General features: G+C 35.7%; 1 protein-coding gene across 8 annotated transcripts in view; it reads right to left on the reverse strand.

The window, feature by feature from the left end:
* Positions 1 to 1,541: 1,541 nt before the first annotated feature.
* PTPN4 (protein tyrosine phosphatase non-receptor type 4) overlaps positions 1,542 to 21,656 on the reverse strand; it is a 214,022-nt gene continuing 193,907 nt past the window's right edge. For all 8 annotated transcript variants that reach the window (XM_004423902.3, XM_014782471.2, XM_087435053.1 and 5 more), the window contains 8 exons: positions 20,301 to 20,467; positions 19,368 to 19,458; positions 19,225 to 19,286; positions 15,498 to 15,644; positions 13,809 to 13,937; positions 10,311 to 10,459; positions 8,670 to 8,805; positions 1,542 to 3,481 (listed from right to left, as the gene is read on the reverse strand). In XM_004423902.3, the coding sequence (XP_004423959.2) occupies positions 3,395 to 3,481; positions 8,670 to 8,805; positions 10,311 to 10,459; positions 13,809 to 13,937; positions 15,498 to 15,644; positions 19,225 to 19,286; positions 19,368 to 19,458; positions 20,301 to 20,467 (968 nt within the window). In that variant the 3' untranslated portion in view covers positions 1,542 to 3,394. The remainder of the gene's footprint in view (positions 3,482 to 8,669; positions 8,806 to 10,310; positions 10,460 to 13,808; positions 13,938 to 15,497; positions 15,645 to 19,224; positions 19,287 to 19,367; positions 19,459 to 20,300; positions 20,468 to 21,656) is intronic.

Consider the following 21,656-nt stretch of genomic DNA (forward strand, 5'->3'; position numbering starts at 1 on the left):
CTCTCAAGTTATAGTACTTCCAGTGGAGAAAGGAGACTGCTCAAATACCTGATTAGACCTGATCAGATCTGCCAACAGATCTGTAAACAATAGAGTTTAACAACTCTATAGTTAAAATAATCCTTTACCTCTGTTACCATTAGCCTTTGTGAAACATACAAATATATAAACACACAAAAGTACCTCTACGTGTATATATTAGTACTTGAAACCCTAAAGCAACTGTCTTAATGGCTTAACATACCTCTGTACATTTGAAGTGTTTATATATAAATTTTATCTTTACTCTTCATCAAAATGATCAACACTTTCCCCCCTCCTACTTGTGTTAGCAGGCCATACAAAGGAAATTACTTCTTAGGCTGCTCACTCTGCCTCTATTTTGGATGGATGCATTGGTTTAACAAATACTACCAATTCTTCTTGTGAATGTAAAGTCTATTCCAAAATATTCCTCACTCTGTGTACACCGTACTGACACAAATCAGATGCTCGATAAAACATTTGAAATGAACATAGTAAAACCATCCTAAATCAGAGAGGAAAGATTATCACAAACATTTCCTGGCATCTACAAAAGCCCTTTGATTCACCAATATCTATTTCCACTTGTGAGAATAACAGTCAGCATTGATTTCTTAGGTGTGTGTGTGTTTTTGTGTGTGTGTGTGGGGGGTTGGCTGCAGGAGGGGGAGAGTAGTTTAGATACAAGAAATTTGGCATTTTTATCACACAATATTATACTGATATGAATGGAATCTAGAACTACTTGGCATACGAAAGAAAGCTAGGATTATTCCTAGAACTCTATTTAGACTGATAAACAGGTTAAATAATTCTTAGGTGTAATGGATAATGGATAGTTTTATCTGTGTTGGGTGAAAAGGGAAGCATAATTAGCATATTTATTTTAATAAGTTGTTAAGGATAGTTTATTTTAAATTTAAGATCCTAATAAATATGCCTTTTATAAAGGATCTTTTCTGTACACAAAAATACTGACAGAGGATAGCTCCCAGATGAAAAATTCATATATGAGAAATTTAAATGTAATTTTAAACTTCTAATATATCATTTAAAGACAGGCATTAATGATTAAAAAAGGCAGCAGTAGTCACTGCGCACAAATTATTCGAGTTAGTCTCAGAAGTGTAAAGAAAGCCCTAAATTAAGGAACATGCCCACCATGACACTTATCTGTTTATATCTGTACAATTGTATCTTTTTTTAATCTATGGTTGTCATATTCTGTCCATACAGTTAGAATAGGCAGATTTTAAAACTTCAGGTGAAAAACAACTGCCAAAGCAGTTATTAATCATGTAGACCCCCAACATGATTTTACTTTTTCACTTTTCAACTCATCATGTCACACAGCAGCTTCAATGACATTTATCTGTTGGTAGAAAATGGAATGTTCAAATAAGACTTGTTATTTACTATCTTATATTGTCTTGACTGTGAAATCCAGAAATAGACAAGAGAATTTCTCTTTGCTGTAACAGTTATGTTTACTTTTCTCTTAAAAAACAACAACAATATTTTAATACAATAATTTATTTGGTATCTTGGCTATTAATGTTTAGGACTTAACTTCCTAAAATTTATGATTATGGATTTTTAATATTTGAAATAACATCATTTAGATTATACTGAAGATTTTCAAATGTACCTTTTTTCTTCTCATACTAAATGGCATTTCAAAATATCTACCATTCGACTCTAAATTTTATCAACATTATACAGAAATATTCAGACATCACTAGTAAATGAATCTATTTGAACCATAATCCATATAAAATAATAGTGTAATATAACATTTCAACAGGTGAGCACAACTTTCCACTTATATTAAAACTGGGCAATTTTAAAGTTCTCTCTCTCTGTAGACTTAAAAATAAAAAATCCTGAAGAGGAAAATATACATATCCTTAAAGGGAATCAGATCCTCCATCCGGCTGGACAATCAAAACTCTCCATATTAACATGCTTATAACTTAAAAAGTATATATAAACTGTAGTAATTTAAATGTACACAAAAATGAAAAGAAAACTCTCATTTCAATTATTGAGGGATTACACTTAGAAATGAGTCAATAACGTTTCATTTCTCGTTTGAAGTATCCCAACCAATAGACCAGTGTGAACAAAGCTTGATATGAACCGAAATGAATGCTGAAGGGTAATAATTTAGTTAGCGATACAAATAAATCACAATTAACTGCTCTAACTTTAGCTTAGAGTATCAATATGTTTAACTTTAATGTGCATATTAGATGCCATTTCCAAAGTTAGGGATAAAATAAATATGAAATTTGAAGAATAAAGCATGTTTTAACTTGAGCTGCTAAACTGTAACCCTTGTCCCTCAGGAAAGGAATGTGCCGATTTTGAACAATTCTGTAGCAGCAGAGCACTCACTCAGTAGAACACAAATTATCTTTGTTTCTTGTGGCAAAGTACAGGAATTAAGAAATAGAATTTCCTTACCCTTTTTTGACTGCATAACTCTCAACACAAGAAGGTATTTTTTAAAATGTGAACTGATTCAAAATGCTTAAAAATGTAAATGTACAATATACATACATACCTCCTAGTGGGGTCAAATGAGTGCCTTTTCATTAGACGTACAAAGACGTCTCAAGGCACTTAAGGGGTTAAGACACAATACATGCATTCCTTTACATCAAGTATGTGAAATCACATGATTTGGAATAAGCCAACCTTATGATAAATATGTTACATTATTAAATTCAAGAAAATTTGTAGATTCATATTTATACTTTCTATAAGATGCTGGTAAATGGACAATGTGCAGCATTTCCTGGGAAAAGCAAATTCCACCTTTCTTCTTCTGAACAGCAGGTCTCTATGGGGGGAGTGTAGGGAGAGATGTGCTGCATCCATAGGCAGTGTATTGGCTAAGAGTGAGAATGATATTGCTAAAATTTTAAAAATAAAATCTGGTAATCAGTATAGTAAGTACATGAATCACTGGAAAACACCAGAGCTGACTCCTGATGTTTACTTCTTTTTGCTTTCAAGATACAGGTTTATTAACAGAGATGATGAGAATTCTGAACCTTGTTTGAGGCAATTCTACCAGAAGGGGACTGCATGGCACCACCACAGAATTTCATAAATTACCCTGAACATACTCAGTTATTCACTATTTGTTCGGAGCAAAGCATGAAATAGTCTTCAAACACATGAATTATAGATTTTGAGAGAGTGACATTTTTTTAAACATAAAGTGCGACAGTGCTGAAGTTTTTTCAGTTTTTGTTAGTTCTTCATTTTTTTGTTTAGATGCCATTTCCTGCAAGCAGTATTATGGCACAGTGAATATAATGGAAAGCAGTTTTCCAACACATATCCCAGACTTTTTGCTTTCTTATTTATTTGATGATGTTGTTAAGGGTTTAACAAATCCTTCTTCATAAACTTTCAAAATAGCTTCACATACAAATCTGTATTGACTCTGAAAAATATAAAAAATAGAATTGATCAGAAAAACTAGAAAACAAGAAAAATGACAAACATCTCACTTGGCTTGCTTATAAAAAAAATGCAAAGTAAAACTGCATAGAGATACCACTTTTCACCAACAGACCGGCAAAAAATAAAAAAGCCTGACGATATTTTGTTGGCAAAACTCACTCATACATTGCTAACAGAGATGTAAAATACAATCCCTATGGATGGGAATTTGGCAGCATCTAACAAAATTACATCAATTTACCCATCGACCCAGCAATCCCACTTCTAGGAATCTATCCAAAAGATAAACTAGAAAAAGAAATTGAAAACATACATTCATAAACGAGGCTATTCACTGATGGCTTATTTATAATAACAAAAAAGTAGAAACAATCCAAACTGTCATCAGGAAGGGACTGGGTGAATAATCTGTGGTACAACCTCACAGTGGAATACTATGTAGTAGGCGGTGGGAAGGAACAAAAGTCTACAGACTACTATAGAATGATTCCAGGATATTTTGATAAGTAAAAGGAGCAAGGTAGAGAAAACTGCATGCAACATATTATCTTTATAAAGAAAGAGGGGGAATACAGATATTTATCTATCTGTCTCATATATGTTAAAAAAAAGCAAGGGAAGGATAAATCATTCAAAATGGTTTCATATAAAGGGAAGGAGGGAATAGAGTACATGACAGAGATAGAGACTAGACTTCATGGAATATACTTCCTTCTTTTATAGATTTTACTTTGAAATCATATAAATATACTCCATAATTAGAATATTAATTTAAAAAATCTCTATAAATTGAAATACAGAGTTGTTTAATGGATATAGAGTTTTAGTTTTGCAACATAGAGTTCTCGAGATTGGTTACACAGCTGTGTGAACATACTTAATGCTGTTGAATTGTACACTTAAAAATGGTTAATATGGTAAATTTTATGTTGTGTATTTGACCACAATTAAAAAAAATCCATTATGTATGAATATAGATACAAAAAGTTTAAGAAAATATTAGCAAATCAAATCAAGCAACATATAAAAAGAATTATACACCATGTCCAAGTAAGATTTACCCCAGAAATGCAAGGTTAGTTCAACATCCAAAAATCAATGTAATACACTACATTAACAGAATAAAAGACAAAAACCACATGATATCTCAATAGACAAAGAAAAAGCATTTGACAAAATGGAACACCTTTTCATGATGAAAGACTCAACAAAGTAGTAACAGAGGAAACTTATCCTCAATCTGATAAAGGGTATTTATAAAAATCCCATGGCTAACATGATACTCAGTAGTGAAAAACTGAAAGCTGTTCCACTAAGATCAGGAACAAGACAAGAATGTCTGGTTTCAGCATTTTATTTAACATTATACTGGAGGTTCTAGCCAGGACAGTTGGGCAAGAAAAAAGAAAAGAAAGGAAATCTAAATTAGAAAGGAAGAAGTAAACTACCTTTATTTGCAGATAACGTGATTTTGTATATAGGCATACCTTGTTTTATTGTGCTTAGCTTTATCGCGCTTTGCAGATACTGCCTTTTTTATAAGACCTTCTACCAGCAAAAAGATTACGACTTGCTGAAGGCTCAGATGATAGTTAGCATTAAAATATTTTAAAATTAAGGTATGTACATTGTTCTTTTAGACACAATGCTATTGTACACTTAAAAGACTACAGTTAGGTATAAATATAACTTTTATATGCACCAGGAAACCAAAAAATTCAAGTGACTTGCTTTATTGCGATGGTCTGGAACCGAACCTGAAATATCTCTGAGGTATGCCCATACAGAGAATTCTAAGGAATCAACTTTCACACACAAAACAGTATTAGTTAATAAATGATTTCAGCAAGACTTCAGGATACATGATCAATATACAAAAGCAATTTTATTTCTATACCCAAGCAATGATAGTCCCAAAATGAAATTAAGAAAATAATTCCACTTACAATAGTATCAAAAAGACTAAAAAACTTAGGAATAAATTTAACAAAAGAAGTGCAAGCCTTGCACATTGAAAACTATAAAACATTGTTGAAAGAAATTAAAGACTAGCATAAGAATAGACATACAAATCAATGTAATAGAATTTAAAGTCCAGAAATAAACCCTTACATTTGTGGTCAACTGATTTTTCACAAGGGACCCAGAGGTAATTAATGGGAAAAGAATAGTCTTTTCAACAACTGGGGCTGGGACAACTGGCTATCCACATGCAGAAGAATGAAACTGGAACCTACCTCAAACCATATGCAACAATTAACTAAAAATGGATCAGACACCTATATGTGAGAGCTAAAATATAAACATCTTGGGGCCGGCCCCGTGGCTTAGCGGTTAAGTGCATGCGCTCCGATGCAGGCTGCCCGGGTTCGGATCCCGGGCGCGCACAGACGCACTGCTTCTCCGGCCATGCTGAGGCCGCGTCCCACATACAGCAACTAGAAGAATGTGCAACTATGACATACAACTATCGCCTGGGGCTTTAGCGGAAAAAAAAAAAAAAAAAAAAAAAAAAAAAAAAAAAAAATCTTGGAAGAAAACAGAGGAGTAAATCTTTGTGACCTTGAGTTAGGCAATGATTTCTTAGATATAACACCAAAAACATATGTGATTTAAAACAAGATAAACTAGACTTCATCAAAATTAAAAACTTTTGTGCGTCAAACAACATAATCCAGAAAGTGAAAGGACGGCATGGAAGGAAAACATTGGAAACCAAAGATCTATAAGGGACTTGTATTCAGAAAATATAAATACATAAAGTTTAAAAAAAAAAAAGGGGGTGGCGCCGTGGCTTAGTGGTTAAGTGTGTGCGCTCTGCTGCTGGTGGCCCGGGTTTGGATCCCTGGCGTGCGCCAACGCACCGCTTCTCCGGCCATGCTGAGGCTGCGTCCCACATACAGCAACTAGAAGGATATGCAACTATGACATACAACTATCTACTGGGGCTTTGGGGAGAAAAATAAAGTTTAAAAAAAAAAAAAAAAAGAAAATATAAAGAACTCTTACAACACAACAACGACAAAAAACCAGATTGAAAAAACGGCAAAAGATCTGAACAGGCAGTTCTCCAAAGAAGATACACTAATAATGGCCAATAAGCACATGAAAAGATGCTTGATATCGTTAGTTATTAGGGAAATGAAAACCAGAACCACAATGAGATACCATTTTATATTCAGTAAAATGGCTAAAATAAAAAAGACAGGTAGTAACAAGTGCTGCTGATGATGTGAAGAATATGGAACCCTCATACAGTGGACTGCAAAAAGGTATAGCCACTTTGGAAATAGTCTGGCAATTTCTCAAAAGGTTAAACCGAGTTACTATATTACCCAGCTATTCCACTTCTGGGCATATATCCAAGAGAAATGAAAACATGTTCACATTAAAACATATACACAAATGTTTGTGGCACCATTATTCATAATAGCCAAAAAATGGAAACAATCCAAATGTCCATCAACAGATGAATGGATAAACAAATTGTGGTATATACAGACAATGGAATATTATTCAGCAAAAAAAAAAAAAAAAAAAGGAATGAAGTACTCACACAGAATGGATAAACCCTTAAATATTATGCTAATTAAAAGAACCCAATTATAAAAAACCAAATTGTATGATTCCATTCATATGAGAGGTCCAGAATATGTAAATTACAGAGACAGAAAGTAGATTAGTGGTTTCCTAGGGCTGGGTCCTAGGGAGGCTGGGGAAGGTATGAAGGCAAATGTGTACAGGATTTCTTTTTAGGGTGATGAAAATGTTCTAAAGTTAGATAGTAGTGATGGTTGCAACTCTGTGATATACTAAAAACCACTGAACTGTAAACTCTAAAAGGGTGAATTTTGTGGTATGTGAATTATATTTCAATAAAGCTGTTCTAAAATAAAAAAAGACATGATTTATATGAGACAACTGGAACTTTGAATACTGGCTACTTGGTAATAATTAGGGAATTATTGTTAATTATACTTAGGTGTGATAATGGTATTGTAGTTTTGTTTAGAAGGAAAAACACTCCTTATCTTTTAGAGATACACACTAAAATGTTTATAGATAAAACGATATGATGTCTAGGATATGCGTCAAATATGGGGAGAGTAGGTGGTAGTGTAGATGAAACAATATGCCAAATGTTGGGTCTTAGTACTCAACATAGTGTCCATTACATTATACTGCTGCCTTTTGTGTTTGAAATTTTCTGTAATTCAAAGCTAAAAAATTGGAGGGCCAGCCTGGTGGCGTAGTGGTTGAGTTCGCATGCTGTGTTTCAGCAGCCCAGGATTTGCAGGTTCTGATCCTGGGAGAGGACCTATGCACTGCTCATCAAGCCATGCTGTGGTGGCATCCCACATACCAAACGGAGGAAGATGGTCACAGATGTTAGCTCAGCACTAATCTTCCTCAAAAAAAAAAAAAAAAAGCTAAAAATGGCAGGCACTTATTAGATCACACAGGTCAATTCACTTCAGTAACCTTAATGCCACCGACAATACTAACATTTCACAGTGGCTTAATATAAAAAATAATCTTAACATTTCATGATTCCCCTTTTGATTCCTGAAACATAATTTAGCGTCAGTGTAGAATACAATAAGTTAGTGGCTTAATACCTATGATTTTTTTTTTTGTTTTTGCTTTTGCAATTTAAGTTTTTATGTAAAAACAGAAAGGCCATTTCACCACAGCTGTTTCACTGAAAGCAGGTCTATCAAGATTCTCCAGTTCACTGATACTATCGTTCTCAGCATTCCACTTGACTAAGTAATACAGGGCAAGTTCCTCTGCGTCTGTTTAAGCCCTGTTTAAACATTCAAGAGTTAACATGCTAGGGTGGTGTTGACAAACATTTTCTGTAAAAGACCAGATAGTAAATATTTTAGGTTTTGTAGACCATATGGTGCCTGTTGCAACTTCTCAACTCTGCTATTATAGCGTGAATGTAAACAAATGAGCATGGCTGTATTCCAATAAAACTTTATTTACAAAAACAAGTGGCGGATCAGATTTGGCGCATGGGCAGTCTTTGCTGACCCCCTGTACCAGGGGTTGTTAGCTCCTAGCAGGGAATTAAAAAGATAAAAATATGGTTTGGAATATATATTGGTAACAAAAATCATCATGTTGAGAATACACACTTGTACATGAAGTACAATACTTACAGGTGTTTGGATCATCATGGCTCGTTGATCTCTCATGGTTCTTACAATGTCTAGTGGATAGACTGGTTGATTGCATTCAATGAGACACATGGCTGTTTCCATAGTAATAAGAACCCCAGTTCTTCCAATCCCAGCACTAAAAAACACAAATATGGGGCAAGGTCTTATTGATACTATTCTATTAAACAACTTATGGCCTTTGTGCAGAAAATTAAAGTAATGAATCATAATACACTAGAACAACAATTTTTTTTTTAAAGATTTTATTTATTTATCCCCCCCCCGCCCCAAAGCCCCAGTAGATAGTTGTATGTCATAGCTGCACATCCTTCTAGCTGCTGTACGTGGGACGTGGCCTCAGCATGGCCGGAGAAGCGGTGCGTCGGTGCGCGCCCGGGATCCGAACCCAGGCCGCCAGCAGCAGAGCGCGTGCACTTAACCGCTAAGCCACGGGGCCAGCCCAAGAACAATTTGATTTTAATGGTTTATATTACAAAAGTAGCAAGCCAACTAGAAAATATTTTGAAAATTAAAAAAAACTTCACACTTAATACAGATTAAATGGTTTGTATCCACCCCCTCTCCCATTGTTAGTTGTAAAAATACTATTTTAAAAGAGTTAACGTTTTAGCTTTTGAAATCTAAACAAGGTATAGCTTATTAGAGCAACCTCCCCTTTAAAACGCAAAATAATAGAATGACAATAATAAACCATCAACAAATGCACAAAAGATAACATTTTACACATCAAATCAGTTTTTAAAACAAAATTTAATTTTTATTAAACTTTACTATTGAGATAGTCAAGAAATTTTTGAAGCATTCTCTGTGAACAGGGCTATGTTAGCTACTGGGGACTTGGGATATGAAATGGCCAAATGTGTTCACCATTCCCGCCATTTTGCCTCTCAAATATTTGGTCTATAATCTATTTTGATGATTTGAAAGACTGCTCTTAATAAGTGCTGGAAAGTTTAAGGATAAAGAGATACCTCAATACATCCTCTGAATAAATCATTTAACAACAGGTGGCCAGGACAGGGAGAAAATAATTGTCTTCTAACAGCTGGTCAGTGACCGTGAAGGCTGGAGTCATTGTATTCAGTCCTTTGGGGGCAGAAGGGAGCCTGAGTCTGAAAGGAAGAGAGGGTAGCTACCACAGTTAACTTAGAGCTCTTGGAAGTGGCATATCCTGTGATGGTACTGGGTGGGGCCATTCCAAGAGAGGTGAGAGTACTCCCCCACTGTCCCCAGAGGGGCCGAAGGCCAGGAAGGAGTACCTTGATGGGAGGGGGAAATCTAAACCTTAGGTTGCAACCTAAACGCCTACATTATTGTATTTCACCAAATATAAGATACCATCAATTGTAAGACACATCCCAATTTCAGAGATGTTAAACTATGAAAAAGACAAACTTCTAAGAATCAGTGCAATAAAGTATTATTTTTACTTCTTATGATAAAGTTTCTGCCAATCACATGTTGGAACATGCATTTGCCTTCTACCTTTAGAGCATAGCTTTGAGTTCTAATTATCACAGTTACAATCACAACTTAAGGACAAAAATAAAACACATATTCCCTTTCAAAAATAACATATATAGCCAACTATTCAATCATAAAAAACAAAAAATAGAATACCTGCAATGAACAACAATAGGTTCTTCCTTGCCGGCCCTCCTCCTTCGTACATGACAAACAAAGTCCAGAAAGTCACTTGAATCATCAGGGACTCCGTGGTCAGGCCAGGCTATGTACTGGAGCTGAGTGAGTTGACGACTCTCATTTTTCTAAGTGCAAGGAAAAATTATTCACCTTGGTTTAGGAATTATCTTTAAAATACAAATAAATATTCATGTCATTTTAATTTTAGAAGAAAAGCAAAAGAAACTACTCTCACTACCCTAAAAAAAGTAATGTATAAACTCAATAAAACCCAAAATTTCAATGAAAAACAAAGAAACCATTTTATAGAAACAGTTGTATCCATTTAAGTTTCAGCTACTTGGATCATTACTCTTCTTATAACTCAAATTCCATATCTGTAAAATATTTTAAAGATGATAATCAAGTAAACAGGTAAAAACAAGTTAAGATCCAGAGAAACATTTAAAGAAAACTAAAAAACCATTAGGTGAGGAAAAATGGTACGGTAAAAAAAAAATTTTTATGAACAAAGTTGGGCTAATCATGAAAAACACAAGTGAAATAATGGAAATTAGGAAAATAAAATCTGAAAATAAACGTAGATTAAAAACTGGAGATCAGGGACTGGCCCAGTGGCGCAAGCAGTTAAGTGCGTGCGCTCCGCTGCGGTGGCCTGGGGTTCGCTGGTTTGGATCCCCGGCGTGCACTGATGCACCGCTTGGCAAGCCATGCTGTGGCGGCGTCCCATATAAAGTGGAGGAAGATGGGCACGGATGTTAGCCCAGGGCCAGTCTTCCTCAGCAAAAACAGGAGGACTGGCAGATGTTAGCTCAGGGCTGATCTCCTCACAAAAAAACAAAACAAAACAAAAAAAAACGAGATCATAAAAACACAAAGTCAAACCAGGGTTTAATTCTTTTTTGGGAGTTAAGCGTTGGTATAAGAGAAAGTAAGATATTGAATTTTTACAAGTTGGTTCAAATCTTGACTCTGATAATTAAGGAACTTAATATTTCAGAGCCTCACTTTCTTCAACTGAAAAATGAAATAACATCTATCCTTCAAACGGACAGTCTAATGTTGAAAGGGTTCTATGAGAAGACCTATAAATCACCTAATCAGCTGTCTGGAATCATATGCTCAATAACTGGTTGCTATAGCCATTCAACACTATAAAATCTGGTTACTGTCATTTACATTAAAGGGAGAACCCAGAAAAGACCATGAAAGCAAAAAGTAATTAAGAAAGGGATTAATGAAAGAATTTCCAAAGAGACCTCAGTATAACTTGATAATCTTTCAGAATTCTGTAATTCTATAAAATGAATTGAAGATGTCTAATACAGACTACCTTTGATTATTATTATTAAAAAAACAATTTAACAGTACTAATAAATCTACAGAATGGGTAATGTAAAATAATATTCTATTAAGTTTTGGGGTAGTATCTGTCTGTCCGTCGGTCCATCCATCCATGTATGTATGTATTTATGGTGGCAAATTTATGTTCCCAATTATGTTTGGCTCAAACTTCAGAAACTAATTTGAGGTACTCAGGGTTTGCAAAGAAAAGCCACTACAGTATATAAAACTGCCATGGATAATCTATAGGTGGAGTACAATAAAGAGACTATGCTGAAGATATAAATAATATTTTACGTAACTATATACAGCCTATCTTTAATATCTATTTGGGAAAATCAAGAAATATCTCATTGGCTTGCCTTGTTACATTAGACACGAGCTAGACAGTATAAGTCCCTAAACCCTAAATTCATTCTGATGGACACTCTAGCCCGGTAAGATTTTGAAACTTTTTACTTAATTTTTTATTTCTTGTAACTTTAGCTTTATTGAATGCCAGATTCCTTTAATATAAATCTGCATAACTTCTAGCTCCTTTCCTTTTGGACAGTAAGGCTCTGTCTTGCTGGGCTCCTTGAATCATACTCAGGGAGGTTGGGGTGGGAAGGGATACGGAGTTCTCATCTCCAAAGGCTTAACTATTGATGGGACAGGCCCAGGTCTTTATAATGTCAGCAAAAATCTCTGGAATACAAGAATTTAGTTAGGAAAGCTTTATTGCTTATACATTACCAGGGAGACACAGCCTTGGGCAGCAAACGGTAAGTTTGCTCCAGGAAAACAAAGGGAGGGGGGCTGCCTTTTTTAGAAAAAGTTCCCGCCCAGGCTCCCACTCAGGACTCTTTATGCAAATGAGGGATGCAAGCCTGCTTAATCCTGATTGGTTGGTGCAGGTCACAGTTGTATTGGTTAGGTCCAGGTGGCAGTTAGGGACTTTTGTAAAATCAGAAACTATGGCCGAGTCAAAAGCTTTAGAGTGCATCCTGTGGTTTTTCAGAGAAGAGCTGTGTGACTGCATCCTGCATCCTGTCATGGCTGCTTGCCTCCATTTTGTTTTTAGGTCCCAGCTAGCCACAGAGCCCATCTTGTTCTCAGGGGTCTTTTTTAAAATTTCATTTTATTCCACACTAGCAATTACTTCTTTCTTCTTCTAGCCCCCTTCAAAACCAGAGGTGGCCGGCAGGGGAATATCTAGCTGCAGACAGTGAAAGTGGGGTGCCCTGTCTCTAGCAGTCTGACAGGACTGACAGCATGCGGCCCTCCACACACATCTTCCAATTGGGTTAGTGAGGTATCATTTATTAATCTCTTTCCATTTCTGGCTCTGGATTTGGAAGCCAAGGGGAGTAACCCAGGTGGCAGTAGGAAAAACTAGCAATTGGAAAGCTGTAATTTATCTGCTGTCAGAGGGTCCTGCCTCCAACCTTTTCCTCCTTAATACTGAGGAGACTGTGAAATTGCTCTCCTCTCCCCTTTAAAAAAGGGGAGGGGCCGGCCTGCTGGCCAAGTGGTTGGGTTCGTGTGCTCCACTTTGGGGGCCTAGGGTTTGAGGGCTCGGATCCTGGGTGCGGACTGACGCACTGCTTGTCTGGCCGTGCTGTGGCAGGAATTCCACATACAAAATAGAGGAAGAGGAGCACGGATGTTGGCTCAGGGCCAATCTTCCTGAGCAACGGGAGGAGGATGGCAACAGATGTTTGCTCAGGGCTAATCTTTCTCACCAAAAAAAAAAAAAGGGGGGTGGGATAATTTGATAGCTTTCAATTATTCTTTCCATTTCCACAGATGTACTCGAATACTTTATTGATATTACTTAAAGGAAGAAATCTTTATAGCCAAACAAACCCCTGGTATAATTTTTAGAATAGGCAAAATATTAGGAGTAATAAGTATTATTTACTAGATTCTTTTTTCTGACCATTCATATTTACCTATAGAAATCAGAAATACAGTTATTTTAGTAGGAGAATACACTTCATAAGATTCCAAAGCATCTGAATGAATCAAACAGTTCAGTAATTTTTAAATAATATTTCCTAGTAACCAAGAATCAGACTAAAAACATTTTCAGCTTTCAAAGCCTTTACCCTGAATATAACGGTTCTAATGAATGGATATCCTGCCTACCTCTTGGTTAAATAGTGTCATCTTCCTGAAGATATATGCAGTGTTTCCTTCTTCTGAGTGGCAGGTGACTTGGTAGCATCCATAGGATGAACTTCCTGTGGGTTCTGGCCAATACTGGTGACACTTAACCTGACATCAATAGATTTAAAAAACATATAGTTTAGGTTCTCCAATTTTTAAAATGTTTTAATTTTTAAGAACTTTCAAACTTAGAAAAGTTACAAGAATAATTTAATGAACTCTCATATACTCTTCACCTAGACCTGTCAACTATTTACCTTTCTTCTTTGCCATTTTTTTCTATTTGTAATAATAATCTGTTTGGATATATTTTGAGACTGCAAATATCCTATTTACAATAAGCTCTCACCCAGTGTTTCACCATTTGTGATTAATTCTTATCTGAATGAATAACTACTATGACAGTGGCAAAATGGTGCACTAATTTTGATATTTTTTAAATTTAAGTTAACAATGAGAAGGAATCTTCAAGTAAAATGCCAAATGCAACCCATTTATTTTCATAGTTAGGATTTTGTTAAAAACAGTTTTACTGACACGTTAATTCACATACCATACAATTCATCCATTTAAAGTACACAATTCAACTGTTTTTAGTATATTGACAGAGCTGTGCAACCATCACCACAATCACTTTTAGAGCATTTTCATCACTCCCAAAAGAAACTCCATATCCATTAGTAATCGCCATGCATTCCTCTATCCCACCCTCCTTCCTCAACTGCAGAGCTAGGCAACCACTAACTCCTTTCTGTCCTCTGATGGATTTGCTTACTTTGGACATTTCATATAATGGAATCACACATATGTGGTCTTTGGTGACTGGCTTTGTTAACCTAGCATAGTATTTTCTAGGTTCATCCATGTTGTAGCATGTATCATTTTTTCATTGCCAAATAATATTCAAGTGTATGAATATGCTACATTTTATTTGGTACATCTGTGTTGTTTCCACTTTTTGGCTATTATGAATAATGCTGCTATGAATACTTGCGTACAAGTTTTTGTGTGGACGTATGTTTTCAATTATCTTGGGTATACCTAGGAGTGAAATTGCTGAGTTACAGTAACTCTATGTTTAGCCTTTTGAGGAACTGACATACTGTTTTTCAAAGTGGCTACATCATTTTACAAATCCACCAGCAGTATAGGAGGGTTCCATTTCTCCACATCCTCATCAACACTTGTTATTATCTGCCGTTTTTATTTTAGCCATCCTACTGGTTATAAAGTGGTATCTCACTGTGGTTTTGATTTGCATTTCCCTGATGATTAACGATGCCAAGAATCTTTTCATGACCTTGTTGGCCATTTAAACGTCTTCTCTGGAGCACCATCTATTAAGATCCTTTGGCCATTTTTAAATTGGGTATTTGTCACTTTGTTGTTGAGTTGTACAAGTTCTTTATATATTCTAGATACAAATCCCTTATCAAATATATATATTAATCCATTTAAATAGTAACAATGATATTAATATCGGCTAACACTTACATCACATTTATTATGTGTAGGTCACAGTTTTAAGCACATAACCATGATGATTTTAATCATGACACTACAAGAAAGGAAGTTTACAAAAAAGACTAAATCAACCTGAATATTTTGACTATATGTAACGTAATTCGAAAAAGCCCAAGCAATGTGTAATATTTAAGCATGACTTACTCTGCCACGTTCAACTTGTGTGGTCAACATTACAACCATGGAGGAGCCTTGTTCCCAAGTCATCTGCCAAAAATCTGTACAAGTGTGTGGTAATGGCCCTTGACAAGCAATGTACTGATTTATAATGCTAGAAGAAGGGATTTCCATCTAAAAAGAAAAGGACACAAAAATAAAATCTTTTGCATTATTACTTTTTATTATGATCAAGCATACGAAAATTACCCACTAAATGATAACTGAATACAACTAATCTCAATAAACTATAAAGTAGTAAAACAAATCTTTATCAACAATTTATTTTATCTCTAGAAGAAATTTCTTGGCAATGTCTAGTAGTTATAGTTATCTTTCAATTAGTGGAGATAGGAATTTAAATATTTTCCAAGGCACTATTATGGTTTGTTTTTTTTTTGTGAGGAAGATCAGCCCTGAGCCAACATCCACGCCAATCCTCCTCTTTTTGCTGAGGAAGACTGGCCCTGGGCTAACATCTGTGCCTATCTTCCTCCACTTTATATGGGATGCCACCACAGCATGGCCTGACAAGCGGCACATCGGTGTGCGCCCAGGATCCGAACCCGGGCCGCCAGCAGCGGAGCACACGCACTTAACCGCTACGCCGTGAGGCCAGCCCTGACTATTATGGTTTTAAGGGCAGCTTTACAGAGAACCCTTTTTCAGAGGCAGAGACTTGGTACAGAAATAAAAAATATTTGTCTCTAAACACTTACTGGTAAAATTTGTGAGGAGCAAAATTATGCCATTTGTTTTAGTTTAGATTTTACATAAAAAGATATTAGAAATATGTTTTAAATTCATTATTTTCAGAAAGATCATGAGTATTTAGGGAAGATGAGTCATCATCCTACTACATTTTGAGATTGAATTAAAAAAAAAAAAAAAAAGGTGACATACACATGGCAACTGGAAGAATACCAAAGGTTAAGGAGAGTAAGAAGCCCCCCTCCCATCCCAGCCTCGGTTTATGCCCAGGAGGGTCATTCTTTTTTCTAGTTTCCAATACATCCTTTCAGAGATATCCTATATATAACACAGGAATGCACATGCAGAACATCTTCCCTTCTGTAAAACGGTAGCATATAATGTTGTTCTGCATCTTGTTTCTTTTTTTTCCACTTTATTTTTGAGATCATGTCAGATTAGTATGTAAAATTTCATTCTTTTTAATGGCTCTACTATATAAATATATCATAATTTACTTAACAGATGTTTAAGTTGCTGCTAATATATTTGCTACCACAAACAAGACTGCACTGAATACTTTTGTAAACCTAACATTTTTGCACACATATGTGAAGAAACATACTTGTACAGGCAAGAGGAAGAAATGAGAATGCTGGATCAAAGTGTACGTGCATTTAAAACTCTGACAGATAGTGCCAAAGTGCTCTCCAAAGAGGTTGTACCTATTTATACTTCCACCAATAATGTATGAGGAATGCTTGTTCCGGATAATCTCCTTAATATATCCAAAATCCCTTATCCGCACTTCTGAAACTCCAAAAGCTCTGAAGTGTAAGTTTGCCTTTTTTTTTTGGGTAGACCTGACCTAACCTGGACTCATTTGACAGCAATATCTGACCCGAATTGATCTAAGACTGTTTAGTCTTTACTAGTCCCACTGAGTGGAAATAGCTATCGCTTGCTGTTGAATAACAATACATTCATTACAGGGTAATGTCCCATAGCCTCTGGGGGATGTTACTTATTACAGTGTATGGTTTATGCACCTAATACCCTTTCAAAAATCCAAAAAATTGTGAATCCCAAAGCATATGTGACTCCAAGGTTTCAGATAAAGGATGTAGACTTGTGTATGGTATTACCAAACTTTTTGATATTTCAATCTAATAGGTGAAAAATGGTAATTCGCTGCAGTTTTGATTTGCATTTTTTGTGCATTCAGTTGAGTGTATTATTCATTTAACTGTTTGTTGTTGTTTTCCGCATTATTCACAGATTCCGTATTTGCAAATTTGCCTGCCTGCTAAGATTCATCTGTAACCTCGAAATACTTCCAGGGCTTTTGCGGTTATTGACAGACATGTCCAAAGAGGTAAAAACTTCAAGTCACCCAACGTGCACATTTCCAGCTAATGTTGAGTAAGACGCTGTTCTGCCTTCTTGTTTCTACTCATACTGTAAACAAGTGTCCTTTCTGCAGTCTATTTAGTGGCATGTTTTTTGAATTTTTGTGCTGGTTGTTGGTGATTTCACTGTTTAAAATGGTGCCCAAGGGTAGTGCTGAAGTGCTGTCTAGGTTCCTAAGTGCGAGAAAGCCAGGATGTGCCTTATAGAGAAAACATATATTAGATAAGCTTCCTTCGAGCATGAGTTATAGTCCTGTTGGCCTGAGTTCAATATTAATGAATCAACAATGTGTACTAAATAAGGTATCTTTAAACAGAAACAAGGTTATGTATTGATCAGTTGACAAAAATGTTGCAACTAGAGGCTCAAAGGAACCTAACCCTATATTTCCCCTTGGAGCAATGATTCAGTATTTGCTAATTCAGTGTTCATAATAAACTATAACTACCACAAATAACAAGAACAGACTGTATTTACAAAAAACTGATATATTTGGGCTTTAAAAAAATAATCTAGGGGGTTAGTGTTTAGATGAAATGAGCCCGGCCACTTGTTGATAGCTCTTGAAGCTGGGTAACAGGTTTATGGTAGGGGGCTCTACATACTATTCTACTTTTGTACAGATTTGAAAATGGCCATAAATATTTTAAAAATGTCATTTGCATTTCCTTTTCTATGAATTGTCTTTGCATATCCTTCATTATTTTCATTGCACTGTATTTATTTTTCTTATTCACTTATAAAGCTCTCTGTATATACCAAAGAAATAAGCTCTTTGTAGTATTTTTAAAATTCAGTTTGTCACTTAATTTTAGTACTTTTTAAGCATCCCTCAAATTAAAATTTTTACATTGTCAAATTCATCAATCTTTTCTTTACAGCTTAGACACCATGTCTAAGCTTAGAAAAATCTTTACCTGTCTGAGATTTTAAACAGTAATCACATATTTCCTCCAAGTACTTTCATGATTCCATTTTTTACATTTATATTTTGATATATCTAAAATATATGTTGGCATCAAGACTGGGTAGGTTAAGTATTTATAGATAAATGACATAATGTATGGATCTGTTTCAAAACAATCTGGATGTGTGGGGGCATGGGTAGGGGTATGGGTGAAACAAAGCTGGCCGTGAGCTGACAATTTTTGAGGCTGAGTTATGTGTATATGAAGGTTTGTTTTACTTTTTCCTCTATTTTTGTATTTTTGAAATTTTCTGTATTACAAAGTTAACAAAAAAAGTATGTAATAATCCTTTTTTTCGCCCAGAAGGGGGCGAAAACCTTACAATGATATATTCTAGACAGCTGACCTAACCCATTCACTAGATAATCTGTTTTATCTTCGACGATTTAAAAGGCTATTTCTACCATAACAAAATTCTAGTATTTATTTCAGTTTATTTCTGGACTAGACTATTCAATTCTAAGTTCTATGTGTATATTAATATGCCAGTACAAAACAATCTTTTAAAAATTGTATAGTATTTTTCAATTGTCTGAAAGTTTTAATATTCTCTCAAGGCTAGGCTTTTAACAAAAAGGAATAAATCTCAAAAGTTTATAGTGGCCCCTCTTATTCCAAATGACAAGGGATAATAAAAATAAACTTACGTTTATATAATTTGCATTGATATAATCTTCATTACCCTTTAAAATGACCCGTGTAGCATCATCTAAAAAAATTCAAAAGAAAGAATGTTTTAATAAAGTTACATTAAAAAGATTAAACTTACACAGAGATAGTAGATACTTACAAGGCGAAATATCTCTGTATCTATTTTTGGAAATGTTCTGAGGTAATTTGGCACAAGACATTGTCATTCCAGGTTTTTTCCGATATAGTTGCTAAAAAAAAAAAAAAGTATCAGATGAGTCCAGCAAGTCATCAAGAGTTTGTTTTGTTTTCAGACTTGTTTCAATGCTAACAAGAAACAGGTTTTCTCCTTAGAATACCTTATCTATACAATGACATACCTGAGGCCAGTAGTGCACCGAACCAGATTTGCAAAGCTGAATTCTGCACAATTTCTGACATGAATTATAGATCGTATTTTGAAAAATGGTAAAACAAGTGAAAACAATTTTGCTTACAGCAAAAGTTTTGAATAGTAAACCTGCAGGAAACATTTAGCTTTCACTTAGTTTGGAGATGTTTACAGTATATGAACCAAGAACTTTTTAAAAAAAAAACTCACATGCTCCAAATGTTGTACAGTCACTTGTCTATAGGATATACTTCAGAATAACAAATATTGATGATGGCCAATTAGACTGACAAAGATTAGGGAAGGATTAAATACGACAAGGTACAAAAGTTATTTTCCTTTAACTCGGGATTTTTCAATCCACAATAGCCTATTTTCATCTGTCACCTTTCATTAAAAATAGCTATTTAATTACAGAAGAAAATTTAGTTTGATGACATACATATAAAATCTCCTTATTCCTCTCTTTTAAACAGACATCTACTTATGTAACCATAGCTAGTATTTTAATACTAAAAATAGCTAGTATTTTGGGAGCAAGTTAAAAAACTTTGCATTTTAGAACTCTTTTTATGTCAAATATTTCTTCTCAGAACACCATTTTAGTTTATAAATTATAACTGACAGTAGATTAGGCAGATAAGAAACCAGGAAATTAATTAGAAAATATGGGCAAACATCTTTCCATACAATATTACTTACATCAAATTGTGTCAGGACTGTTCCAGTGATAAGCCCCTCAGCTAGCTGGATCATTGATTCCCGCAAGGAATGGTCATCCTGATGGACGCTATCTAGTGGGGCTTTCTCAGGAATGTACTGGAAGTCTGGCTCATTTTCTAGCTTTTCTTCCACTACATCATATACAGCTAAAAAAACAAAACCGAAACCAAAAAAGCCACATGGAAATTGTAACAAATTGGCGAAAAGAATTTACCAGGAATGTTCTTTAGTTTTGTGACAGGAAAAATAATTCATTTATTCATAATTCATCAGATCTGAGTCTGTGGCCACTGTGTAGGGATGGAGAGTGGCTGTGGAGTTGAAGAACTTTGCTGTACCTTTGGGGAAAGGAAGGTTCTTGGACATAGTGCTGAAAATGTCTATAATTTGAAGAGACATTAAGAAAAAAAGGAGCTGCCAAGAAGCAGCTCTGAACAGACCTGCCCTTAATTTGTGGGATCTAGGGCAACAGTACAAATAGAGGCCTATATGTCTTTTTTTTTTTTTTTTAATTTTATTTATTTATTTTTCCCCCAAAGCCCCAGTAGATAGTTGCATGTCATAGCTGCACATCCTTCTAGTTGCTGTATGTGGGACACGGCCTCAGCATGGCCGGAGAAGCAGTGCGTGGGTGTGCGCCCGGGATCCGAACCCGGGCCGCCAGCAGCGGAGCGCGCACACTTAACCGCTAAGCCACGGGGCCAGCCCAGGCCTATATGTCTTTTTTTTTTTTAAATTTTATTTATTTATTTTTTCCCCCAAAGCCCCAGTAGATAGTTGTATGTCATAGTTGCACATCCTTCCAGTTGCTGTACGTGGGATGCGGCCTCAGCATGGCCGGAGAAGCGGTGCGTCCGTGCGTGCCCGGGATCCGAACCCGGGCCGCCAGCAGCGGAGCGCGCACACTTAACCGCTAAGCCACGGGGCCAGCCCAGGCCTATATGTCTTGATATGAAAGTCACAAATAAATTGAACAGAGTGCTAAACAAAATACGTTTTAACCTCTTTCCTTGACATACCTACAAAACAACCTGGGAGGCCAGATTTCAAACAAGAATTCTAGGCCTGAATTGATGGTCATGCTAGTGTAAGGAGAGCCAGACCCTAGACTGTAGCCTGTAGCCCACCCTACTTCTTTTCCACCCTCAGCTCCATTCATTAACATAGGGACCTATGAACATATGGGTGAACTTCCCAGCCCATATGTAAGCTTCTTCTACACCTCTCTGCAAATTGTTGCCTCTTAGCCACCCCATTGGCCTAGGAGTACATATACCATGTGATCCACCCTTGGGAGAATGGACCTGGCAAAAATGGCCACACAGGCCCAGGAAG

This window comes from Ceratotherium simum, chromosome 9 (assembly GCF_057802395.1).
Source record: "Ceratotherium simum simum isolate JZ-2026a chromosome 9, ASM5780239v1, whole genome shotgun sequence".
Classification (NCBI taxonomy): domain Eukaryota; kingdom Metazoa; phylum Chordata; class Mammalia; order Perissodactyla; family Rhinocerotidae; genus Ceratotherium; species Ceratotherium simum.